The sequence below is a fragment of the Rattus norvegicus genome, chromosome 4, assembly GCF_021556685.1.
Source record: "Rattus norvegicus strain SHRSP/BbbUtx chromosome 4, alternate assembly SHRSP_T2T, whole genome shotgun sequence".
Lineage (NCBI taxonomy): Eukaryota > Metazoa > Chordata > Mammalia > Rodentia > Muridae > Rattus > Rattus norvegicus.
Window position 1 is genome coordinate 21,466,266 of NC_141537.1, and position 20,465 is coordinate 21,486,730.

Sequence of the window (20,465 nt, forward strand, 5' to 3'; positions counted from 1 at the left end):
AAGAATCTTTTGTGTAAAATGTGGATACTTCTCCACATTTCTTGTGGAGAGGCCAATTAGCCCTGCACAGCCCATTCGATGACTTTATATATTTATTACACTGCTGCTTCTCATAGGTCTTCTAATAGGGCCTATAAACGTACCAGTGGATAAAGTACTGTCCCTATACCTGACGAGTTTACTCTACATTTCTCTAAAAATGCATTATGCATTCTTCCATTAGTGTTATTTTGAGGAATGGAAGCAGAATGTTTGAATTTTTAATGAACCCTCCACGTATACTGTGCAAAGAAGATTGGATTGCTGGTAAGGAAGACTAGGTAAACATGATGCAAAGCAGTATTCAGTTTACAAAGTATGCCTGGGACAGAACTGAGGTAGGTACAAAGTGCACTGGTTATGTGTACATCAAGTCGAAAAGATAGGAGGGTGGTAATATATAGCATAGTGGCAGGGAGTGTGGGGAGAAGAGCAAGAGGCATTTTAAGGCGCAAAGACAGAAAGCACAGAGACCTGGAGGCAAGAAATGCTGGACAGGTCTCAAGTTCAGTATCACCAGAGAAGTCTTCTGTAAAGAAGATGCAGAGCACCAACCAGAGCTTCCAGGGACTAAGCCACTACCTAAAGACTATACATGGACTGACCCTGGACTCTGACCCCATAGGTAGCAATGAATATCCTAGTAAGAGCATCAGTGGAAGGGGAAGCCCTGGGTCCTGCTAAGACTGAACCCCCAGTGAACTAGATTGTTGGGGGGAGGGCGGCAATGAGGGGAGGACGGAGAGGAGGGGGAGGGGTTAGGGGGATGTTGGCTTGGAAACCGGGAAGGGGAATAACAATCGAAATGTAAATAAGAAATACTCAAGTTAATAAAGATGGAGAAAGAAAAAAAAGAAGAAGAAGATGCAGAGCAAGCTGGTTGTCATGGCACCTCATGTCATCTCAGTTACTTGATGTCTGAATACCGGAGGTTGGTTTTTTTGTTTTTGTTTTTTGGGGTTTTTTGTTTTGGTTTTGGTTTTTGGTTTTTGGTTGCCTATGAGTTTGAGAAACCGCCTTAGCAACTGAAGGAGACCCTGTCTAAATATCAAACCAAATGAAATGTTAGGAGATAGACAGCAAGAAGTCAAGGTATAAACAGGTCTTGAATCTTGAAGAGCACAGCATAATCGTGCCAAGAATGCATCTTTGTAAAAATGCATTATGCACTGTTCCATTAGTGTTATTTTGAGGAACGGAAGCAGAAATGTTTTGAATTTTTAATAATCGCTCTGCTTATACTATGCAAAGGAGATTCACTTACTGGTAAGGACAATATCAATCGTGAAACACCCGCTATAATGCTCACCTTCCAAACCATTGATGGAACTACGAAGGCTACAAAAGGGTTTGACAAACAATGCAGCAGCCACCTAAGCAGCTATCTCACTCTACAGGAGCAGATGGACTGACGGTGGCAGGAGGAGAGTAAGGAGATGAAGATTAATTATCCTCGGTTCCTTTGGGACTGGGCTAGCTGGGTTAATCCATGTGCAGTTCATGAACCACAAAAAGGGAGGGACAGACGATCATTATAGAAGACAACATCCAATTATGAAGACACCGTCTCTGAGTCAGCTAAAGGAAGGCAAGTTGGTCTATGACTTTGGTTTTTAAAATAAAAGTAATACTTTTTAGCATTCTAATTATAAATATCAATGAAAAGTATAACTATATAATAAAGAGAAAATAAAAATTATTCATACGCTGCTTCCTATAGGTGAATAAAAATAAGCATTAAAATTTATGAAAATATGTATATGCAATGACTCAATTAAAATATGTGCTACGGATTTGAACAGAGAGCTCTCAAAAGCACAAATTAAAATGGCAAAGGAACAGCTTTGAAAGCGTTCATAATCCTTAGAAAATGACTGAAATACAAACTGAAATAACTTTGAAATTTTATCTTACCTCAGTTCAAATGCATAAATTGAGAATAAAACTAAGAACAAATGTTGGTCAAGGTTCAAGGAAAAGGGAATTCTCCTCACTGTTAGTAGGATTGAAACTACTGCAGCTATTGTAGAGACCTGTGGGAAAATCTCAAAAAGCTCCAAGTAGATCTCCTATCCGACCCAGCTCTACCATTCCCTGACATCCTGCTACAGAGATACTGACTCAATCCTGCACATTGCCAGTTCATTCACAAAAGCCAGAAAACTGAAACAACACAAATGACTTTCAACCGATGACTGAATAATGAAAGTGTGGCACACATGCACAAGGAATACTAGTTTTGCTATAAAAAAAAATTAACCATGAAATTCTCAGATAAATGGATAGAACTAGAAAGCATAATGAGTCATGTGACCTATATAGACAGATATAGACCCATAAAGACAAATGTCACGTGTTCTCTTTTTCTACTGTTCCTAGCTCCAAATCCTCACTCTTAGCATGCAACACAGAGTAACAACAGGCACAGAAAGGTCTAACAGACCCATGCCGGAGAAGAGGCCCTAGAGAGAGGATATTACATGAGTGCTACAAAGGGAAAAGGGAAAAATGGGGAGGAGAGGCTTTAATTGGTAAGAGGGGATTGAGAGGGAAGGGAATAGCACATGGGTGTTTGAAAATACCATAGGGAAACATGATTTTTACAACATACATACACACACACACACACATATATAGGTGTGTATTATAATTTATATCTATATGAATAAATATGCTAATATATACATATGCATGTGAATATAGTTTAAGTGGAGTTATGTTACCCAATGTGATAATGCTTCTCCCAAGAGCAATAGACTATCACACAATACACACAAAATAATGTCAAGCTTGAGCAATTTCCCTGAATTGCCACTACCTTGGTCACCTCCTAGAAATTAACGGAAAGATTACTGCGAACATGTCACACTTTAAACACAGGGCTTGAAGGAATCTATCTGGAACTGACCTGGAAGCCTCTGCCCTGAAAACTGACTCTCATAATATTAGAAGGTGTTATGCAAGACGCCGAGGGAGCCCTACCCCACTACAAAGCCTATGAACTACAATAACGGTTGGCCCAGCAAGATGTCCGGGATCGTGAGGAAAGTAGCACTCCCATCACCTGCACAGCTGATAATGGATAAAATGAATAATAGACGCGAAGCCTTTGTTCTGCATTCTGTAGGAATTTCTGCAGACTCCTGAACAGAATAGTTCAGATGATGAACGCAATGCAATATTTTGCAAGACAATTTTCCTCGCCAACCTTGATATATTTATGGGTTATATTTAATACCCACATAAATCAAAGCTGGCATATACTTAGCGTTGACCCTTGAATACAATTTGCTTATAGAAAGTAGGTATATTAAAGTGCCTGAAGAAATGTTTGGATAAAAACATGGAGAAATATTATTAAAAGTTTCTACCGGGACATGGCAAAAGCATCATTTCAGTTGATAGCAGGTTAGGTGTTAGGAGCTAGGCAAATAAGAACATATGAGTATTTATACAGTAAATAAAAATAGTAATAAAAATGCATGCATAAATGATAGTATATTCAGAAAAGGAACAGTTTTTATAATAATATGAATGTGTGTGATTTTTTTCCATTTCCTCAAACTTATATGACTGCCACATTAAATAACATGGAAAGAGCGGCAAAGGCTCAGTCTTTTCAACAATGCGCATAACGTGTAAGGAAGAAATTATAAATAGTCCGAAGACAGCTGAAAACTCCTTAGTGTTACTGATTATAAACTTCACCTTCTGAAGAAAATGGGAACATTGCACATGGGTGTGTCTGTCTTATGTTAAAATCTCTTTATCACAGTGTAGAATTTTGAAGCCCTCGTTAATTTATTAATATAAAAAAGGACAGTATGAAGGTGAGAAAGCGTAGTTACATGAAACTAACATTATCATGGTGATGTTTGACTACTCACAGAACAGTCCTGTAGCATTGCTCCTGTGTATCAAAACAAGGAAAACTACGTGCAAAGTGTGTACCACTAACATAGAGACCCAGCACTGAGTGAAGCAAAGTATTAGAAGAAAAAAGGAATCAGAACTACAAGGAAATTGGGTTAGACTAGAACTTTTTTAATTCAGAAGAGATTCAGAGTACTTACCACGTGTAAAATCTCAAGAGTGAGTTCCTTTAGTTTTCTGTCTGAATTACAAGGAGTTAATAAAAAAATGGTTTTTTTTCTGAAAGAAATTATATGCCTCTTTTTAAAACACAGGACTTGCTATGAATACTCAGAGAGACTGGCAAATCTACAAAACGACAGCAAATTAAAGTTACGAAATTAAGCAATCACAGCCATGATGGTATTTTAATTCTGCCATTCTGGTGTGGTGACCATTCCAGATTCTTTTCACATAAAAATTTGCTCAGACATTTTCAAAGTCTCCTGTTTACTTTAGCTATGAAGAAAGATTCTGTCTCTCCATATTAAGGAATTTTACATTCACATTTCAGTAACTATAATTATATAATTTCACAATATCTATTTCAAAAAGCAATGTCATTTATTGGTCCACATATCCCATAAACATAAAAAGCATATATGATACATAATCTAGTGGGAAAAAAAATCTCTTGCGTCTCTTTCTGATTACTGTTATTTAGATAGAGTCAATAATCAATATATTTTATATTAGAGAAAGTAACTTTAAAAGCATTTTTTATAACTAGTGCAAGCCTTGTCATTTCTAACTTTCTGAAGATAATAAATGTAAAAACTGATGCTAGGCAAATTAAGCAAAACATACAATTTTGACGAAAGATCTCTCACTGAAGTTCATGTCTTTCCTTGGAAAAACAACCACGTGTGGTTACTAGGCTTTTAGGATCTACACAGATTGACAAGAATAGAAGAGGGTTTCCCTTAACTTCAACGAAGAAACCCCACATGTAAAATAAAATAAATAAAAGAAGAAAGAAGCTGGCTTTCCTTGGGCTATGCAAAGCTCTCAGAAGGGCTGACAGCCATCTCAGTGTAAATGAACAGAAAGCATATTTGACAAGTAAGGCACGTCAACTACAGGCAGCCCTGAGAAATAAAGGTTGCTAATTAAAAAGCACGACTCTCCTGTGAGCAAGGCAGGCCTTCCTGGATGAGGAATTATGGTGACAAGGAATACTGGCAAGCACTGGCAAAACAGGAACAGGACCAGAGCGAGCATGGCCCATGTCCGTAATCTCCATAAAGAGAGGACCACAGTAAGCACCTTTAAACATCTGTCAATCCGACAAGACTCATGCCCTGGAGACACTAAAGGATAACTTAAGATGGAGTGATGTGAACCAAGAGGCAATAATTCACACTGCAGACTGTGTAGGCAATTGTTTTCTTTTCACTAGACTGTTAACGGCCACCCTCAACCAGTACAAATAGCAGGTGTGTGGGCACCTGACCATTGTTCAGAGGCCACAGACCTGGTTGCCACACAAAACCGGCAGGAATCAGGGGACTTTGCACATTCAAAAACTTTCTCAACATGGATGAAAGTGGAACGGCTTTCCTAGACCAATGCCTTTTTTTTTTTCCACTTGTGATTTTATTTTATTTTCCTTTACTTTTGAAGTCAATAAAGAAAACGTTAAATATGTCATACTGGTTTTAATTGCCTAGGTATAGTTAGGTTTTCAATCAGGCAGTTATTACTCAACTCTGCATCCCTACCTAGCTCCATCCTCCCTCCCCTTTCGGGTCCTTCCTGTTTTCCTCCCTCCTTCTCTCCCTTCCTCTTTTCTTCACTCCCTTCCCTCATTCTCTATTTCCTTCCTATCAAATACTAACTTAGCAATTACTATGTGTCAAGCCCTATTCTGAAGACATTAAAAATTATTTCACTTTATCCTTATCCAACCAATGAAACAACTTCTGTTTATTATGTCTAAAAGTCACACTAATTCATCTTCCCTTAATTGTTTTCTAAATAGTCTTTAAATAGGGACGAAGACAGCTATCCGAAAAATAATTTTTTCCTGCCTTGAATGGACAGATATATCAGCAGATGCGAAAAACATTTTAGGAAAAAATATCATTTATCTGTCTGTAATGATCAGCAGAAGGAAGGAGTATAAATCTGAATGAAATAAAGTTAGGAATGGACCCACCCCAAATTACTTGAATGCCAGAGTAAGCCAATCCCAGCTGTTACTCTTTACCCTGGCTGCCATCCTGTTGGAGAGCAGGACGGGGGAGTTTGCGCAAACAACCTGCTGCGGGAGCAGCTGGGCTTATTTGTAGAGTATGCAAGCAGGCTGGGAAGACAAAGGCTAATTTCGGTGGCTAGCAGTATGAATGGAAATTTGGGCGATGGGGTGCGGGTGGGCTCAGGAGTGGGATGCTACAATGACATTACAACAACGGTGGTCCTGACAAGCATACCCAGGAGGCCATTTGCTGGCCGGAGTTTTCCCCGCCCACCGCAGAACTAAACCAATAGCAGTTCCTCACCCACCACAGAACTAAACCAATAGCAGTTCCCTATTTATTACTGATCACTATGAAGACATTCAATAGTAAGCAACACCAAAGTTTGTTCTAATGATCCAGTGGAGATAAATGAGCAGTAAATGGCGAAAGAGCATTTCTAACCCAGAACCACAAACGGTGTGTATTACATGTTGACTAATGCAGAAATGCAGTTATCTAGTAAAGGTAATTACGCATGCTTAAATGAAACTGCACATAATAAAATCCTAGTACATCATTTATTTTACAGCACTATAAAGGATCTGATGTCTTTCTAAACAATTATTCCGTCTTTAGCCTAAAGACGTTGATATGCAATTCCCTATTATTTCCAATTTTCATTATTTTTTCATTTTATTTATTCTTAAGATTGATATCATTGTCTTTTTCCCCCTTCAAATATAAAAAGTCTCTGTACGGCGCTAACGATACACCTGATTTCAATTTGGGTATACATATTGTGGAGCGAGTAAAAAAAAAAAGGCAAAAAAAGAAAATCTGTCAAAAAGTAATGTTCAATGCATAACCTTAGTCTTAAGTGAGAGATATAATGATGGGGATAAAATTTATTTCTGTTAAATGGACTATAATTGGCTGAATGATAATATTTTCTTCTTCCTATAGTTCTTTGAAATTTGCTATAGAAATTATCATAAAATTAAAGTATATTAATATCATAGACATTTAAACACTCATTTCTCATGACTTTAACAAATTAGTATTGAAATTGATATTTAAAGTGGTTGTGAAATCCATTCCAGTGTTTTATATCTTCTTTCACTTTTTTCTTTCTGGACACAAAAAAAGAACTAATTTGAGATTCCATCGTAATGAAAATATGCAGTGGTACAGATAATTGAATATTCTGACAAGTAAAACTTTTAACATTTGACTGTGAACATTTCTTTAGTGTTCTTTTCAATTTAGTGATGTGCTGGTTCTTCTAAGAATGATTATGTCACATTAATCCAAATTCTAAGCTGACACCATGCTTAGTGTTTGGTATTCATTCTTCCCAATTTTGCAAATTTGGCCATTTGGATACTATTTATCCAGCCAGAAAAATGTACAACATACCCAGTGCTACATTGTTACGTTTGAAAAGATCTTTTTTTCTTTCTTCATTTTTACTGTTTTTGCATAAGGATTTCGTGAGTTTGCATAAGATGAGTGCAAAAGTATTACATGTTCATCAATAATAGAATTATTCTCAATCATTGTTGCCTTTTATTATCTTTTGAAAAATTCCTCTCTATATATGGAAGTTTTACATTTTACAGAGAGAGATGCATAGATAGACACACACACACACACACACACACACACACACACACACACACACACACAGAGATTATAGATAAACATATATGATATATCAGCCTGAAAATAAGTTGCTACAGGGACCAGGGAGTGTCTCAAATTCACAGAGACTTTACTTACAAAAGCTGAGTGTGGTGTCTCTATTTGTAATTGTGTTGAGAAGACAGGGACTGGACAATCCTTGCAATTCCCTAGTCAACCATTTTAGATTCATTCAAGCTCTGGACAATTGACAGACCCTGACTCAAACAACAAGGTAGGTGGCTTCTGAGGAAACAAAACAAGGTTGACCTCTGGCTTCCCCATGAACAGGTGCACAAAGTATAATCACCACAGAAACCCACAATTCTCTCCAAGCTACCCCTGCACACACAAACAATTTTTTGAGTTATTTTTAAATCTTTTATTCTAGTTACTAAAACTAATTAAATGATTCTCAATTCTGTGCTTATTTACTTTTTATAGAACAGCGAAAATGTACACTTTTTCTAAACTGGTTAAATCCATTAGTTTATATCTGTACTTATGTAGATTGTATTTAATTAATCTGCTACCAAAATTTAAAAATAGAGAAAAATATTAGAGATAATGAAATATGTTCTTAGCTGACTATGATGAATTAAGTACAAAATTATCTCTTGACGTATTATTTTATACAATCAGAAAATTCCATGTAAATTCTTAAAATTGGATGAGAAATGAGTTCCATTTACCACCTGCTAGCTTGTAAAAAACAGTATAACTGGTCAACCATGACCATCAATATCTTATCTTAAACTCACAAAATCCTTAAACAAAAACAGTAAAAATGAAAATATCTTAATATTTTCCATCTCAATATCTTATTTTAAGATCTTTAGAATGAAAAATCAGAGTACCATGATCAAATTGTTCATCAAATATCCTCGCACAATCAAATCAAAACAAAATGCTTTGGCCTATGAAGGACATGTTCAAAAACCTAAGTGTTGAACAAGTTACTGTTCTTTTGCATAGACTCCTTGAGTTGAAGTCACTTGTTTCTTTTATGGTTTCTTTGTGTCTGTTTCTTCAGAATGTATCAGTGTGGGAATCAGCAGGATGTTGCATTGGCCTTGGAAGATGGTGTCTGGAACAAACAAGAGCTGAGGAGCAAGTGAAGGAATCACGTGTGTAGCCCACATGTGCACTGCTTCAGTGCAAACCTCAGACAAGGTCTTCCAAGTGCATTCTGGGTTGTTTCAAAGCATTTTGGGCTCCTTTCCAGAACTTTACAAATAGAAACCCTTTTGAAGAAGGCGTAAATAATAAATTTTTCTATCTTTCCTTTCACTGATGTGCTCCCAAGACCAATCATTTCCTTTTCTGTGATGTCTGATATGAACATATTTATGAGTGTCATCCAGCCAAAAATTTAATAGGTAATATAAATGTCATTATATACAGCAATTATATCATAGACATTACAATATGTAATAAGTCATATTACATAACGAACATTCATTAGAGACAAACTAAACAATAAAAACTGCTACCAAAAATTTCAGCACCTGTACAGGCAAGATTGCTCCAGGGGTACAAGTGGCCAACATTAACAATCTGGGTCAGATTCCCAGCAGCACACGATAGAAGGAGAAAATTAGCTCCCAAAAGTTTGTCATGACACATAGGCCTACATACATGTACATAAATAAATAAATAAATGTAACTAAAGTAGTTCGTTTCAGTAATTATATATCCCTCATACTAAATAAAGAAAAATTTCTCAAATTCTCACAGAAACTGTATGGGGAGGAGTGTGATTGGGCAAACAGCATAGGTGATATTAGTGTGTGTGGTAAACACACAAACGACAAAATGGGGAAGTAGATATATAGTAGAGCATGTCTCTGGCGCGATCATCCTATAGACTGGGAGAACTGTGGGAGCATAGCCAGGGGCTAGAAGTTAGAGAAATGATGTCAGCAACTGGCTCGTGGGTTCTGACCTGCCCGCCACCCACTCGTCATCAAGATAAAAGTTCTAGCTCCCCTATCAATCAAAGCTCTGTCTCTGTAGACCTCACCTTAATACTTAATACATTAGAATCTCTTGTTTCATCATTGTAAGTCTCTTTACAAATACATCTTAGCCTTCTGGGAATAGGGTTTGGCATAAGACTGTGTGTGTGTGTGTGTGTGTGTGTGTGTGTGTGTGTGTGTGTGTGTGAAAGAGATAGACAAAGAGACAGAGAGAAAACTTTATCTTAGAATAATATTAGGTTAACAGGAAGATTAGTTTTGAAACGAGTACACTAGTTTCCCATAATGCTTAGACCCAGTTTTCCATTTATTAATAGTTTACCTAATGGTAACTTCAACTAATAAACCAACACTGATACATAATTACTAACTAAAATCTATACTGTGCTTGTATTTCCTTGGTTTTCACCTGACAAACCTTTACTCCCTCCAGAAACTTACCCAGCATACCGCTTATATTAAGAAAACTGTCTCCTTAGGTCCTAAAACCCTAGCCACCTTCTTAGTCTCTAAAACACTGATAAAGTTCAACAAATATTCGCAGAAAAAGGTAGTGTTGAATGAATCCAACTTTTTTGAATGGTTAAAATTTTCTAAATTTCCAAGGTGAGAGACCAAGATTCAGAGCCTAGGGATAAACAGTGGTGACACTGTCATTAGTCCAAGAAAACGTATCTTTGCGAGATATACATGTTCTGGAATTTCACAGGATGCTTCTTTCTCTGAAATTGACTAAAGTTTTGCACTTAGTATAGCAATATGTGCCCCAATTTACAGCATCAGTAATGAATAAAACATATTTAGATGTTATGCTGTGCTCAGTAAATACATATGCATCATGCTTAATTAAAAATAATCAGGGGCTGGAGAGATGGCTCAGCGGTTAAGAGCACTGTGCTCTTCCAGAGGTCCTGAGTTCAATTCCCAGCAACCACATGGTGGCTCATAACCATTTGAAATGGGATCCGATGCCCTCTTCTCTGTGTCTGAAGACAGCTACAGTGTAGTCATATAAATAAAATAAATCTTTAAAAAAAAAAAAGAAAAACCAGGGAATAGTAAGATTGCTCAACTTCTGAGTGTATTTATCATGACCAATCCTACAATTTTGAGTTTTTTTGGTTTTTTTGTTTGTTTGTTTTTTTTTTTTTTCCTAGAGCTAAGGACTGAACCCAGGGCCTTGAGCTTGCAAGCCAAGTGCTCTACCACTGAGCTAAATCCCCAACCCCCAATCCTACAATTTTGGACATTAAGATACTAGCGGGTGTCATGGCTCACACCTGTGATCCAACACTCAGGAGACAGAAGTATGTAGTTCTCTGTGAGTTCAAGGCCAGCCTAATCTTCAGAGTGAGCTTTAGGACAGCCGCAGCTACCCCAAGAAACCCTATCACAAAACAAAACAAAACAAAACAAAACAAAACAAAACAAAACAAAACAAATACTGTACTTAGCAGTAGCCCTAAATCAAGTTGCCTTTCATTTGACCATAAGGCAGAAGTCAACTAAAAATGTTTTTATTTGAAAACAAAGAAAACCACCATAGTAACCACCCACTCAATAACTATAGGTTTCGAAAATGACTTGAATAAGTAATTTTATTCACTATACAATTGCATCACAAAATATTCTCCCTTGACTTCAAGTAGCTTAAAGGCACTTAAAATTCTATAAAGTAAGGAACAGTATCCAGGTGACAATATCAAGTTGTATTTCTATGATGTGATACATTTTTCTGTAATGATCACAAGGGACAAAACACTTCCATTAGCTTCTTTTTGGCGCTGAGGAAAATAAGTCTCAGAGCTCAGTGACTTACAAGAAAAACGAAGCATAAATAAGATACACTATTAGTTCAAATCCAGAAACTTAAACACCATTCATCTGTGCTTTTCCCAATAGAGCACACTGTTTCCCAGGTGTGTAGGTTTTAAAGATTCTGGAGAAATCAAACACACAGGGAGGTCTATCGGGAGAAGAAAGGAGTCTTTGCATTTGTGAAGTTGGGAGGGGCCTGAGACAGCACGTGGTCCACAGTAAACTTTTCACTCAGGAAAAGAGCAATCAGGAGCAGTAAATAGCTGGGAGCAACGTTGTGAACACGTTTTTGTTTTGGCCTTTTGATCTACAGTATGTTTTGAACTCACAATTTAAAGGCCTCTTCATTTCCCTCTTTTCCAGGAGAGGACGGGTCAGCAGGCCCAGCTGACTGCTATTCTCTCCCTCTTTTATTCTCTTTATACTTTGTGGCCGCTCTATCTGGCGGTGGAGCTATGCCTACCTGAAATCACCAGTGGAATTTCTTCTTAGAGACTCTACGCCTCCACAATAACCTCCGACTAAACCTTCTTCTCATTCTGTTTTTTCCAAGCTAAAGCTCAAAACACAGAGCATAGAGGTTTGCATTGATAATATTCTGTCACCTAAAATCAAGTGTCCTTAACAGATGATGTCAGTTAACAGGTTCTGCTTCCTACTATCCTCATCGGCCCCGCCCTGTGCTCCCACTGCCTCAATCTCAGGGCACCTATCAGCGTCAGCTACGTCGGGCCCTGAAAACACAGGACAATTTTTGGTTGTTTAGTGTGTATTTCATTATAAGATGCGTTACAGCAAATTTTGAGTACCTAATAATTGCATTTTTTTCTAATTAAAAAGATCTTACTTTCTGGTTATCAAATTGAACAAAAATAAGATGAAGTTTCAAGGTAAACTGAGGATGAATGAATATGTTTCATCCACTACAACCTGTTTTCATTTCTTTGGCCTAAAGTCAGGTAAAGATAAGGAATCACTGTCTGGGGAAAGAGTTGGGAGAGAGATGGTGCCAAAGTGCGCATTGGGTAGCAGGGGATCGAGCCGGCAAAAAAGAGGAGTGTGATCACCCAAGATTGGCACGTGCATGCAGAATAGTGTTTTTAAAAACATAGAAGGTTGTGCTGCAACGGTGGGAAAATGAGAGATGCCTCCAAGGACTTCCTGAAGCCCTGCTGTTTCGCTCAGGAGGGGAAAGGAGATGAATGGGAAGACCAGGCTAAGCCCCTCCTCTAAAGTATCCTTTACTGAAGAAGTCATAAACACTCATCAGGACACCTCAGTTTCCGTTGGAACCTTTCTCACCCCACCCCATTCCACTCACCTTTGGAAATCAGTGTCTAAGCCATTTAGCCTTGCTTGTATGGCAATGGGCATTAACCGAATTCCACCTAAGTGTAAGGAGTGAGTCCTGTCCCAGCCACCTTACCTAGTTTGTGCCAGGAAAGACAGAGCAGAGGTTCTCTTTCACTTTCAAAGCAAACAACACATGCTGAGCTGATAGCCGCCTGCCGGACACTGTTTAGACTACCATGACTCGGTGTGGTCTGGCTTTTGTAATATCAGCGCTATTGTGCTTTACAATGGCGGGGCCACAATTACCTTTGTTGGGTAGGTATTTTTAGGATTTGGTCTGTTGTCTCCCAGGTGCCAGCTGGTAAAGTTCCAACTTCCTTTAAATTATTAACAAAGTAATTCTACAGTAGCTTATAAATGCAAGGGACTCCCACATTCCCAACAATTTGTAGGCACCTACAGTAGTCAGAACTGGAAAACTCTTGCTTTTAGAAAAAAAAAAAAAAAAAAAAAAAAAAACCCTGTGATGGGTAAGTATTTTCCCTTACTTTAAGTTGAAAGCTGAGTTTGCTTGTGGTTCCTTTTACATCTAAAATGGGAACCAGCAAAGATGATGCTCTCTCAAGTTTCTTCTGGTTCACTGGGTTATTTTTGAAAGGCTTCCTAAGGCTAAAGTATTGTGCCACATCGATTTGTATTGTCTTCCCTGATCCCTCCCCATCTGCAAATTAAATGCTGCCCTGCTTTAAAGCTGAGGAGGCTCTTGGTCACAAAACATAAGTTACTTGCTGAACCACAAGCAAGATTTAAGTTAGGCATGCTTTGTCAAAACCTAGGGGGACTGAGCCCATCAAAATAAGAATGTGTGAGTGTTTTTGGAATGTCTGAGCCTAAAGTACTTGTTCTGTTTACCATTCCTGCACTGCTAAACCCTTAGGCACAGAGCAGAGATGACTGAGAATTTTAAGAAGCCAGCTATAGATGTGGAAATTCACTTCTCAGTTTAAAAAAAAAACTCAAGCAAATCAGTGGATTCTCTTGTTCTTTTTAGGGGCCATTGGGATTTAACCTGTAAGATTTCAGGTTAGAGCACCCAGGTAATAGGTGGGAAGAGCTTGATCTACACAAGAGAACTTGAATAGGCAGAGCTGTTCTTGAATAATAATTGCCGTGACCGCCACAAGCTCATCACAGGAAGGCAAGTTCTCAGTTGAAAGATGTCAGTTCTTGAAATTAGTCAAGGAAGAAAACACCCTTACATAGATTTCGTCTTAGAAAGCTTTTTTTTTTTTCCGTAAGTCCAACTCCACAAAACATACTGTAATTCCTCACATTTCGTTCTATGTTTATTTCTTACCATAAACTATTTGTTAATAAAACCATCATTTAATTCTCACCAACACTCCCTAATGGAGTCTGGCATGTGGGTTAATGTTTACTCCCGAGTCCTATTTAACTACTGTGGTTATGAATCATGCCTTATGACCAGTTTTTATTTATTAACACCCAGAGATGTGTGACTAATATCACTATTGATAATGCTTAGTTACTGGCTAAAACCAAAACTCTGAGCTGGGTCATAAAATACCAACTTAATCACTGCCTTGTTTATTATATTTAATTTTCTTTCAATTTTTTTTCTGGAGAGAAAATAAAACACCAGTCTCTAGGACATTCAGACAAAGCTTTTCTTAACATTGCATTTTAGCACCCTGGTTTGATAAACGTAAAGAATTTTAAAATCTGAGTCAATATTGGCTATGAAAATGTTGAAAGTGAAGACAGACATAACTAACATGGCATAACTAAGGGCCGAAGGTGGCATTTAGGATGAACAGTCCCTGAGGACCAACCACAACATTTTAATATTACTTTAGACCTAATTCTTCCTTGTAGGGCGGCACTAACTTAACACTCACCCATATCTAATTTCCTACCACTCCCTGGGGTTAGAACATGCTGCCTTCCAAAATAATCAACTCCCAGTAGTGCTTAAGAACTATTAATGATATACACAATTTTAGATTACGAAGAACATTCACAAGTATAGTGACAGAAGATGCTCTCTAACCCTCTGTGAGAAGGCACCATGGCGGTCAGTACTTTGCTCATTGAGTCAGGAATTGCCATTATGAGGAGGAGGAGGAGGGGGGGAGGAGGAGGAGGAGGAGGAGGAGGAGGAGGAGGAGGAGGAGGAGGAGGAGGAGGAGGAGGAGGACCTGATGTGGAGGCTGCTGATGTCAAATCCTGAGCTCTCTGAACTATCACAGACCTGGGTGTTCAGAGTTAGCATGTCTGAGTTCAGACATACTGATTAACACTTGCAAGCTTTATGTTCATGGGTATCTATTGAAAGCCTAATTCTCCATTTATAATGTCAACATATCTTGACTTAACTGCCTCTTCCCCAAACATCCTAGGAGAACTCTGTCTTGCTGAAGCAATCACTCCTTGTCTTCTGTGACTGTCATTCCTCAGGGGGACTTTGAACTCCTATCTTCTAGACTCTCCTGATTGACTGTCCTTGATGGGAGTCTCTGTTGAACTGGGGCTTTCTACAGTTCTCGTGATTGGTTCTTTGCTAATTTGTTTCTTTGTTTGTTCCTTCTCTCAATTCCATTCTCGAGAAGGTTATTTTTGCCTTCCCAGTAACCTCATTAATGCAGGATGGTGACAGATAAGGAAAGAACGGTTATGGAGAAACTCAGTTCACCAGGGCTCCTCCTCATTCTTTCCATTCAGTCTTTGAGGAGAGTTGCAAACAGTTTCTATGAAAACTCTTTGAACAGAAAGTTCACTCTCCATTAATCTCACCAATATTAGGCTCCTTAGCTAGAATAAACCACTATGATGCACATGATGCATGACTACCACTGTATGTTAAATTTTTTGCCTTACATAGTCAACCTCAACTCTAATCTTGACTGAAAAATATTCTTTCAGGGAGAGATAGCATCTTGCCACCTAATTTTTTTTTATGTTTTCACTTGTTAACAAAACTTATTTGTTCTTATAAAACTCACCAAGAGATACATGTATTTTCTGAATAGAGGATGTCTTATCCTTTCATGTCCTATATTTGCCCTAAATTGACACATTTTCTAAATAATAAGATAGATTGAGATGGTAAGAAAAACTGAGGCCTGAAGACAGTCCCATCACAGGTGAAAAATGCTTAGAAACTAGCCAGACGGTGCTCTCTATCCTGTATTGCCTTCCTACTTAGAAGCCTTCTTTTTCAAAGGTTTAAGAGCAGACCATGGGGTTGGGGATTTAGCTCAGTGGTAGAGCACTTGCCTAGCAAGCGCAAGGCCCTGGGTTCGGTCCCCAGCTCCGAAAAAAAGAAAAAAGAAAAAACAAACAAACAAACAAACAAAAAATGAAAGGACCAGTTGGCCTCTAGACACGTTTGTGAATATACTTTTGTAGAAATTAACTCAAGCTTTGTATATGACAGTTAAATCTCCTCCTGGATGGGGGAGGGGAGATTTTGTTGTTGTTGCTGCTGTTGTTGCTGGAAGTGGAGAGTAAAAGAAAACTGGCTGCCCTTCTCCCACCTGACACATAACATAGACCACTGCCATGAGAAGAATGATGGATACACACAACATGGGTCCTCTAGGGACCTGACAGTGTCATCCCATAGGGTCAGGCAGCAGCACAGAGGTGCTATGTCACATACACCTGCATATCTTACTTTGAAAGACTGAACAAACCACTGGTAATATTAATTACTTAATTCCTCCTGCTACTAAAAACCCAAAATTACTGTCACCATTCAATACCTCAGAAGATTAATCTGCACTGCATGATTCCCAATATTGGAAGACTCTTGGAAGGTCTGCTGAATTCCAGAGTGTGGAGAATGGTTCATTTTGTGCTGACTGAACTGGATGTCCTTGCTCTGACATTCCTTGCTTTTCCTGTCACTGAGGAACCTGTGGTACGGCAAGCATTTGCTGCTCCAGGTTCCCTTTCTGGTGTGATCTCATAGCTGACTCTCCTAAATTTCACAAGTAAGAACATTTTATTCACAGATATCGCTACACTGTCTTCATATAAAACCAGCATCATAAAATTGTCTGTTTAGCCAGTCCCAATAAACAGAGAAGAAATGCCAAAGAAAAATCTTGTGAGAGTTTTCAGTCTGCTACACGCAAATACATGAAGATCCTTTCCACAGCATATGACACGGCTCATAAAATCAGTTACACTTATCTCCCTGATGAAGAGAGACATCTTGAAGACGAGCTTGATTAAAAAAATATATATTTAAATGAGATCAACTTTACCATGGAATTTTAGTATGCTGACCCAATTATAAGCTCTCCCGTGCAGAACCAAATGAGGCAGTTTGGAAAACATACTGAGACTAAGCTACCAAAAGCCAAGTCTGCCTGAGGTATAAAGGTTAATAGAAGGCTTAACAGAAGAGCAGCATGTCAAAACCAACAGCCTATGCTGCTGTTGTTGTTTTCCTTTTCTCTACGTTTTGCTTCAGTTATCCACTACAAAAAAAAAAAAAAAAAGGAAAAAACTATGGCAAAGTTGAAACTAGAAGGGAAAAAAACAAGCCCTGTATCCTTTCATGACTCACGTGTCCCTTTGCCTACATTCCATCCTTCCTCATTGCCTAACGTCACCCTCTCTTGCTCTGCTTTCTAAATCTTACACTCCACTTAGAGTTGGTCACACTTGCTTGCTGTGTACAGACACACAGTACACATGTTATAGGCTGGGATCCACACTTCAGAAAGAACGAACGTCCAGTGCTTTCTGGCATGAGTTTGGCTCACCTCACTTAACAGTGCACTTACCAAGTCCATACATTTTCCTGTAATTTTTGTGATATCAACAGTGTACACTCAGGAAAAGAAATTAGGAAGAAATAACTCATGCATAATAGCTCTAGGATAAATACTACTTATAAGAAACATTCTTTTCTGGCATCCTCATTTCTCCATCCCATCAAATTTTGCATTTTGATGTGTCTGGCTATAACTTCTTAGAAATAGAGGCTTTGCTACCCATCATAATATATCATCCCAACTCAAAAGGCATGGGCTAAAGGACACTACATTCTAAACATGTTACAAATGTGTTGTGATTTGTGCTTAATCCATTTTTGGTACCTAGTACATAATGTTACAAGGACATTATTTAAATCAAGAAGATAGTCGTAGTTTTAAGTATTAAGATGGGAAATTTCTAGAGTCACCATTACATTTACTGCTGTACGATAAAAAAACAAAAAGGCCAATTATGTCATACAAAACTCAGACCTCCTGGTTCCATCCTCTGCTAAATAGTCTGTCTTGTATTCAAAAACGCAGGTTCTCTTCTTTCCGTAGTGAAAGACAATTTAAAAGCTTACTCGGTTGAATAAAATGGCTCTTATGTAATCCTTATTATTGCATCTGTTCTCTGCCTTAATTGGTGGTGGCAATGAATACTTCATTCCCAATAATTTATTCCAAATTCCTTTTAAGTCAACAAAATCACTTCCTCTTAAAACAGGTCTTGCTCTTTATTTGTTTGGTGACAGGAAGACTCATGATTGGTTTTGACTGCTCCTGATGCAAAACCTATCTTTTGATCATTTATTTATGAATATGATGTAGCTGTGCATAGAATAAAACAAACACTCTGCCAGACATTCAGTAAAAATACATGAATGCACACTTAAGAAATAGCTAGTGCATAGCAATATTTAATCATTATAAGTCAATTTACCATGATTGCCAGAAAACTACTTTATTTGGCCACACATTAAAATATTCTAATAACCAACTCAGCGTGAAGGCTAATTTCTATTATTTGCTAGTCATTTAAATTACACGGGGATATCATTTATTCCTCAGGAATTTTCTTTTCTCCTCTCAATCTCATTATAAAGGAAACAATCAAAACATCCAAGAACAACGGTGGCAGTAACAACAAAGTGTGCCTCTACTTTTAAAGCCGGTCCCATATACCTGCCATAATGCAAGTAGTGGTGTTTCAATCCCTACAGCTCCCTTGGTGGACTTAGCCTTTCCAGCTTTGAGCAATTGCGCCCCACCTTCTCAGTTCTGCACAGTGGTGAGTGAACTTCTCCAGAATAATATCTGATATTTCTAGGGCAAAAATAACACCTCCAAGTTGGCATGCGATGTAACACTTTTCCCAGATGAGGTAGGATATGTTAACTAGAGGTGCTTACAATCCTGGGTGAAGTGTCGCAATATGTTTCAGGTGCGCTTTGGGGGTCTTGGGGGTGGGGATCGTGGACCTATGTTAAGTGACTTTCTATTTGGGCATTTTCCTAACAAAAGGATAAGGAAAGGTAACCTACCTTTATGAGACAGTCGTAGCCTGGGATAGGAGGGGTTCGCAGTGTAACCTGGGGTCCAGAGCTCCAGCAGGTGACCCCAGAGCAGCAAGGTGAGGATGTGTCCGGTCGGTGCCATGGTGCGTGCTGACTCTCCTCTGGTCCCTCAGCCACACTTTAAGGCAGGACTGAGTTTTACTTCGTACTTCTCTTCAGGGGCAACTGCGGGCGACAGGCTTTGTCACAAACAGAAGGGGTTGTCATCAGAAAATACCATTCCCAAGTACCATTTGCCGACCAATATTTGGATCCGGAAAGCCTTTCTGTCCTGGGGACCCGTGGGTTAGAAGCGCAGAGCAAGAGGACATTCCAAGGAGCGCGTCTTGAGAGCCAGGTCCCGGCTGGAGCTGTCGCCGTCACCCAGCCGCGGAGTGAGGAGGAGGCTGTGGCTAGCTTCAGTCTCCCCGCCAGCTATTCATTGAGAAAACAGCCGGAGCAGAGCAGCAGCCTCCCCCAGCTCTTCCCCCAGCCTCCCCGCAAGCCTCGCAGAAGTCAGCCTCCTGCACTGACTTGCCGTGCAGCTAGTTCGTATTCGCCTCTCCTCTCGATAATTAAAAGCAAGAAGTGCCACTTGCGCCAGGAGCGCGGGATCCACCCAGTGGGGATGCCGCCTGTCAGCGCTCTGTTTACAGGAAAGTTCAGGCAGGGTTGAGCCCGTGCGCGTTTCTAGGAAGTGTCTCCAGCCCACGTGCCTCGCCGCATCTCCCGGGCTCTGACCCGCCCGCCAGCCTAGGGAGACAGGTCCTCACCCTGACGGGGCGGGGCCAGGAAGACCTGCAGGATACTCCGATTATTTGAGCTTGTGAAAGGCTGAGACGTGGCCTCGGGAAGGACGTTGAAATGCTCATTCACCAAGAGTGATCTTTGAATAAAACCACGGTCTAAATCTGCCACTCTCCAGGAGCCAAATTAATTTGTTCACTGTTTCCACACAATTCAAGTTTTCTGTATTTTCCATCTTACGAATGTTACTTTTGACTCTTTTGAGGAAAGTGCATATTTCAAGAGCCTGGGGGTGCGGAAGAGGGAATGTCATTTTTCCATCGTTTCAAAAATGGGTTGGTATGAAAAAAAACATCTGCCGTAGATTCACTTTCCCAAAGCAAAAATGTATATCTCCCCTCACATTTAAGAAAGATTAAAGGTCAAGGTGTTGGTCTTCTGAATGAGGTGTCTGTGGGTGAAGTTGAAATT

At 39.1% G+C, this 20,465-nt stretch overlaps 1 protein-coding gene across 8 annotated transcripts in view; it reads right to left on the minus strand.

The window, feature by feature from the left end:
• Positions 1-19,948, minus strand: part of Sema3e (semaphorin 3E) — a 251,686-nt gene extending 231,738 nt beyond the window's left edge. For 5 of the 8 annotated variants that reach the window (XM_087656444.1, XM_087656442.1, XM_087656441.1 and 2 more), the window contains exon 1: positions 19,236-19,644. Coding sequence is in view for 6 of the 8 variants with exons in the window: in XM_087656442.1 (XP_087512568.1) it covers positions 19,236-19,350 (115 nt within the window). In the remaining 2 variants the exon portion in view is untranslated. 8 annotated transcript variants of the gene reach the window in all.
• Positions 19,949-20,465: the final 517 nt, after the last annotated feature.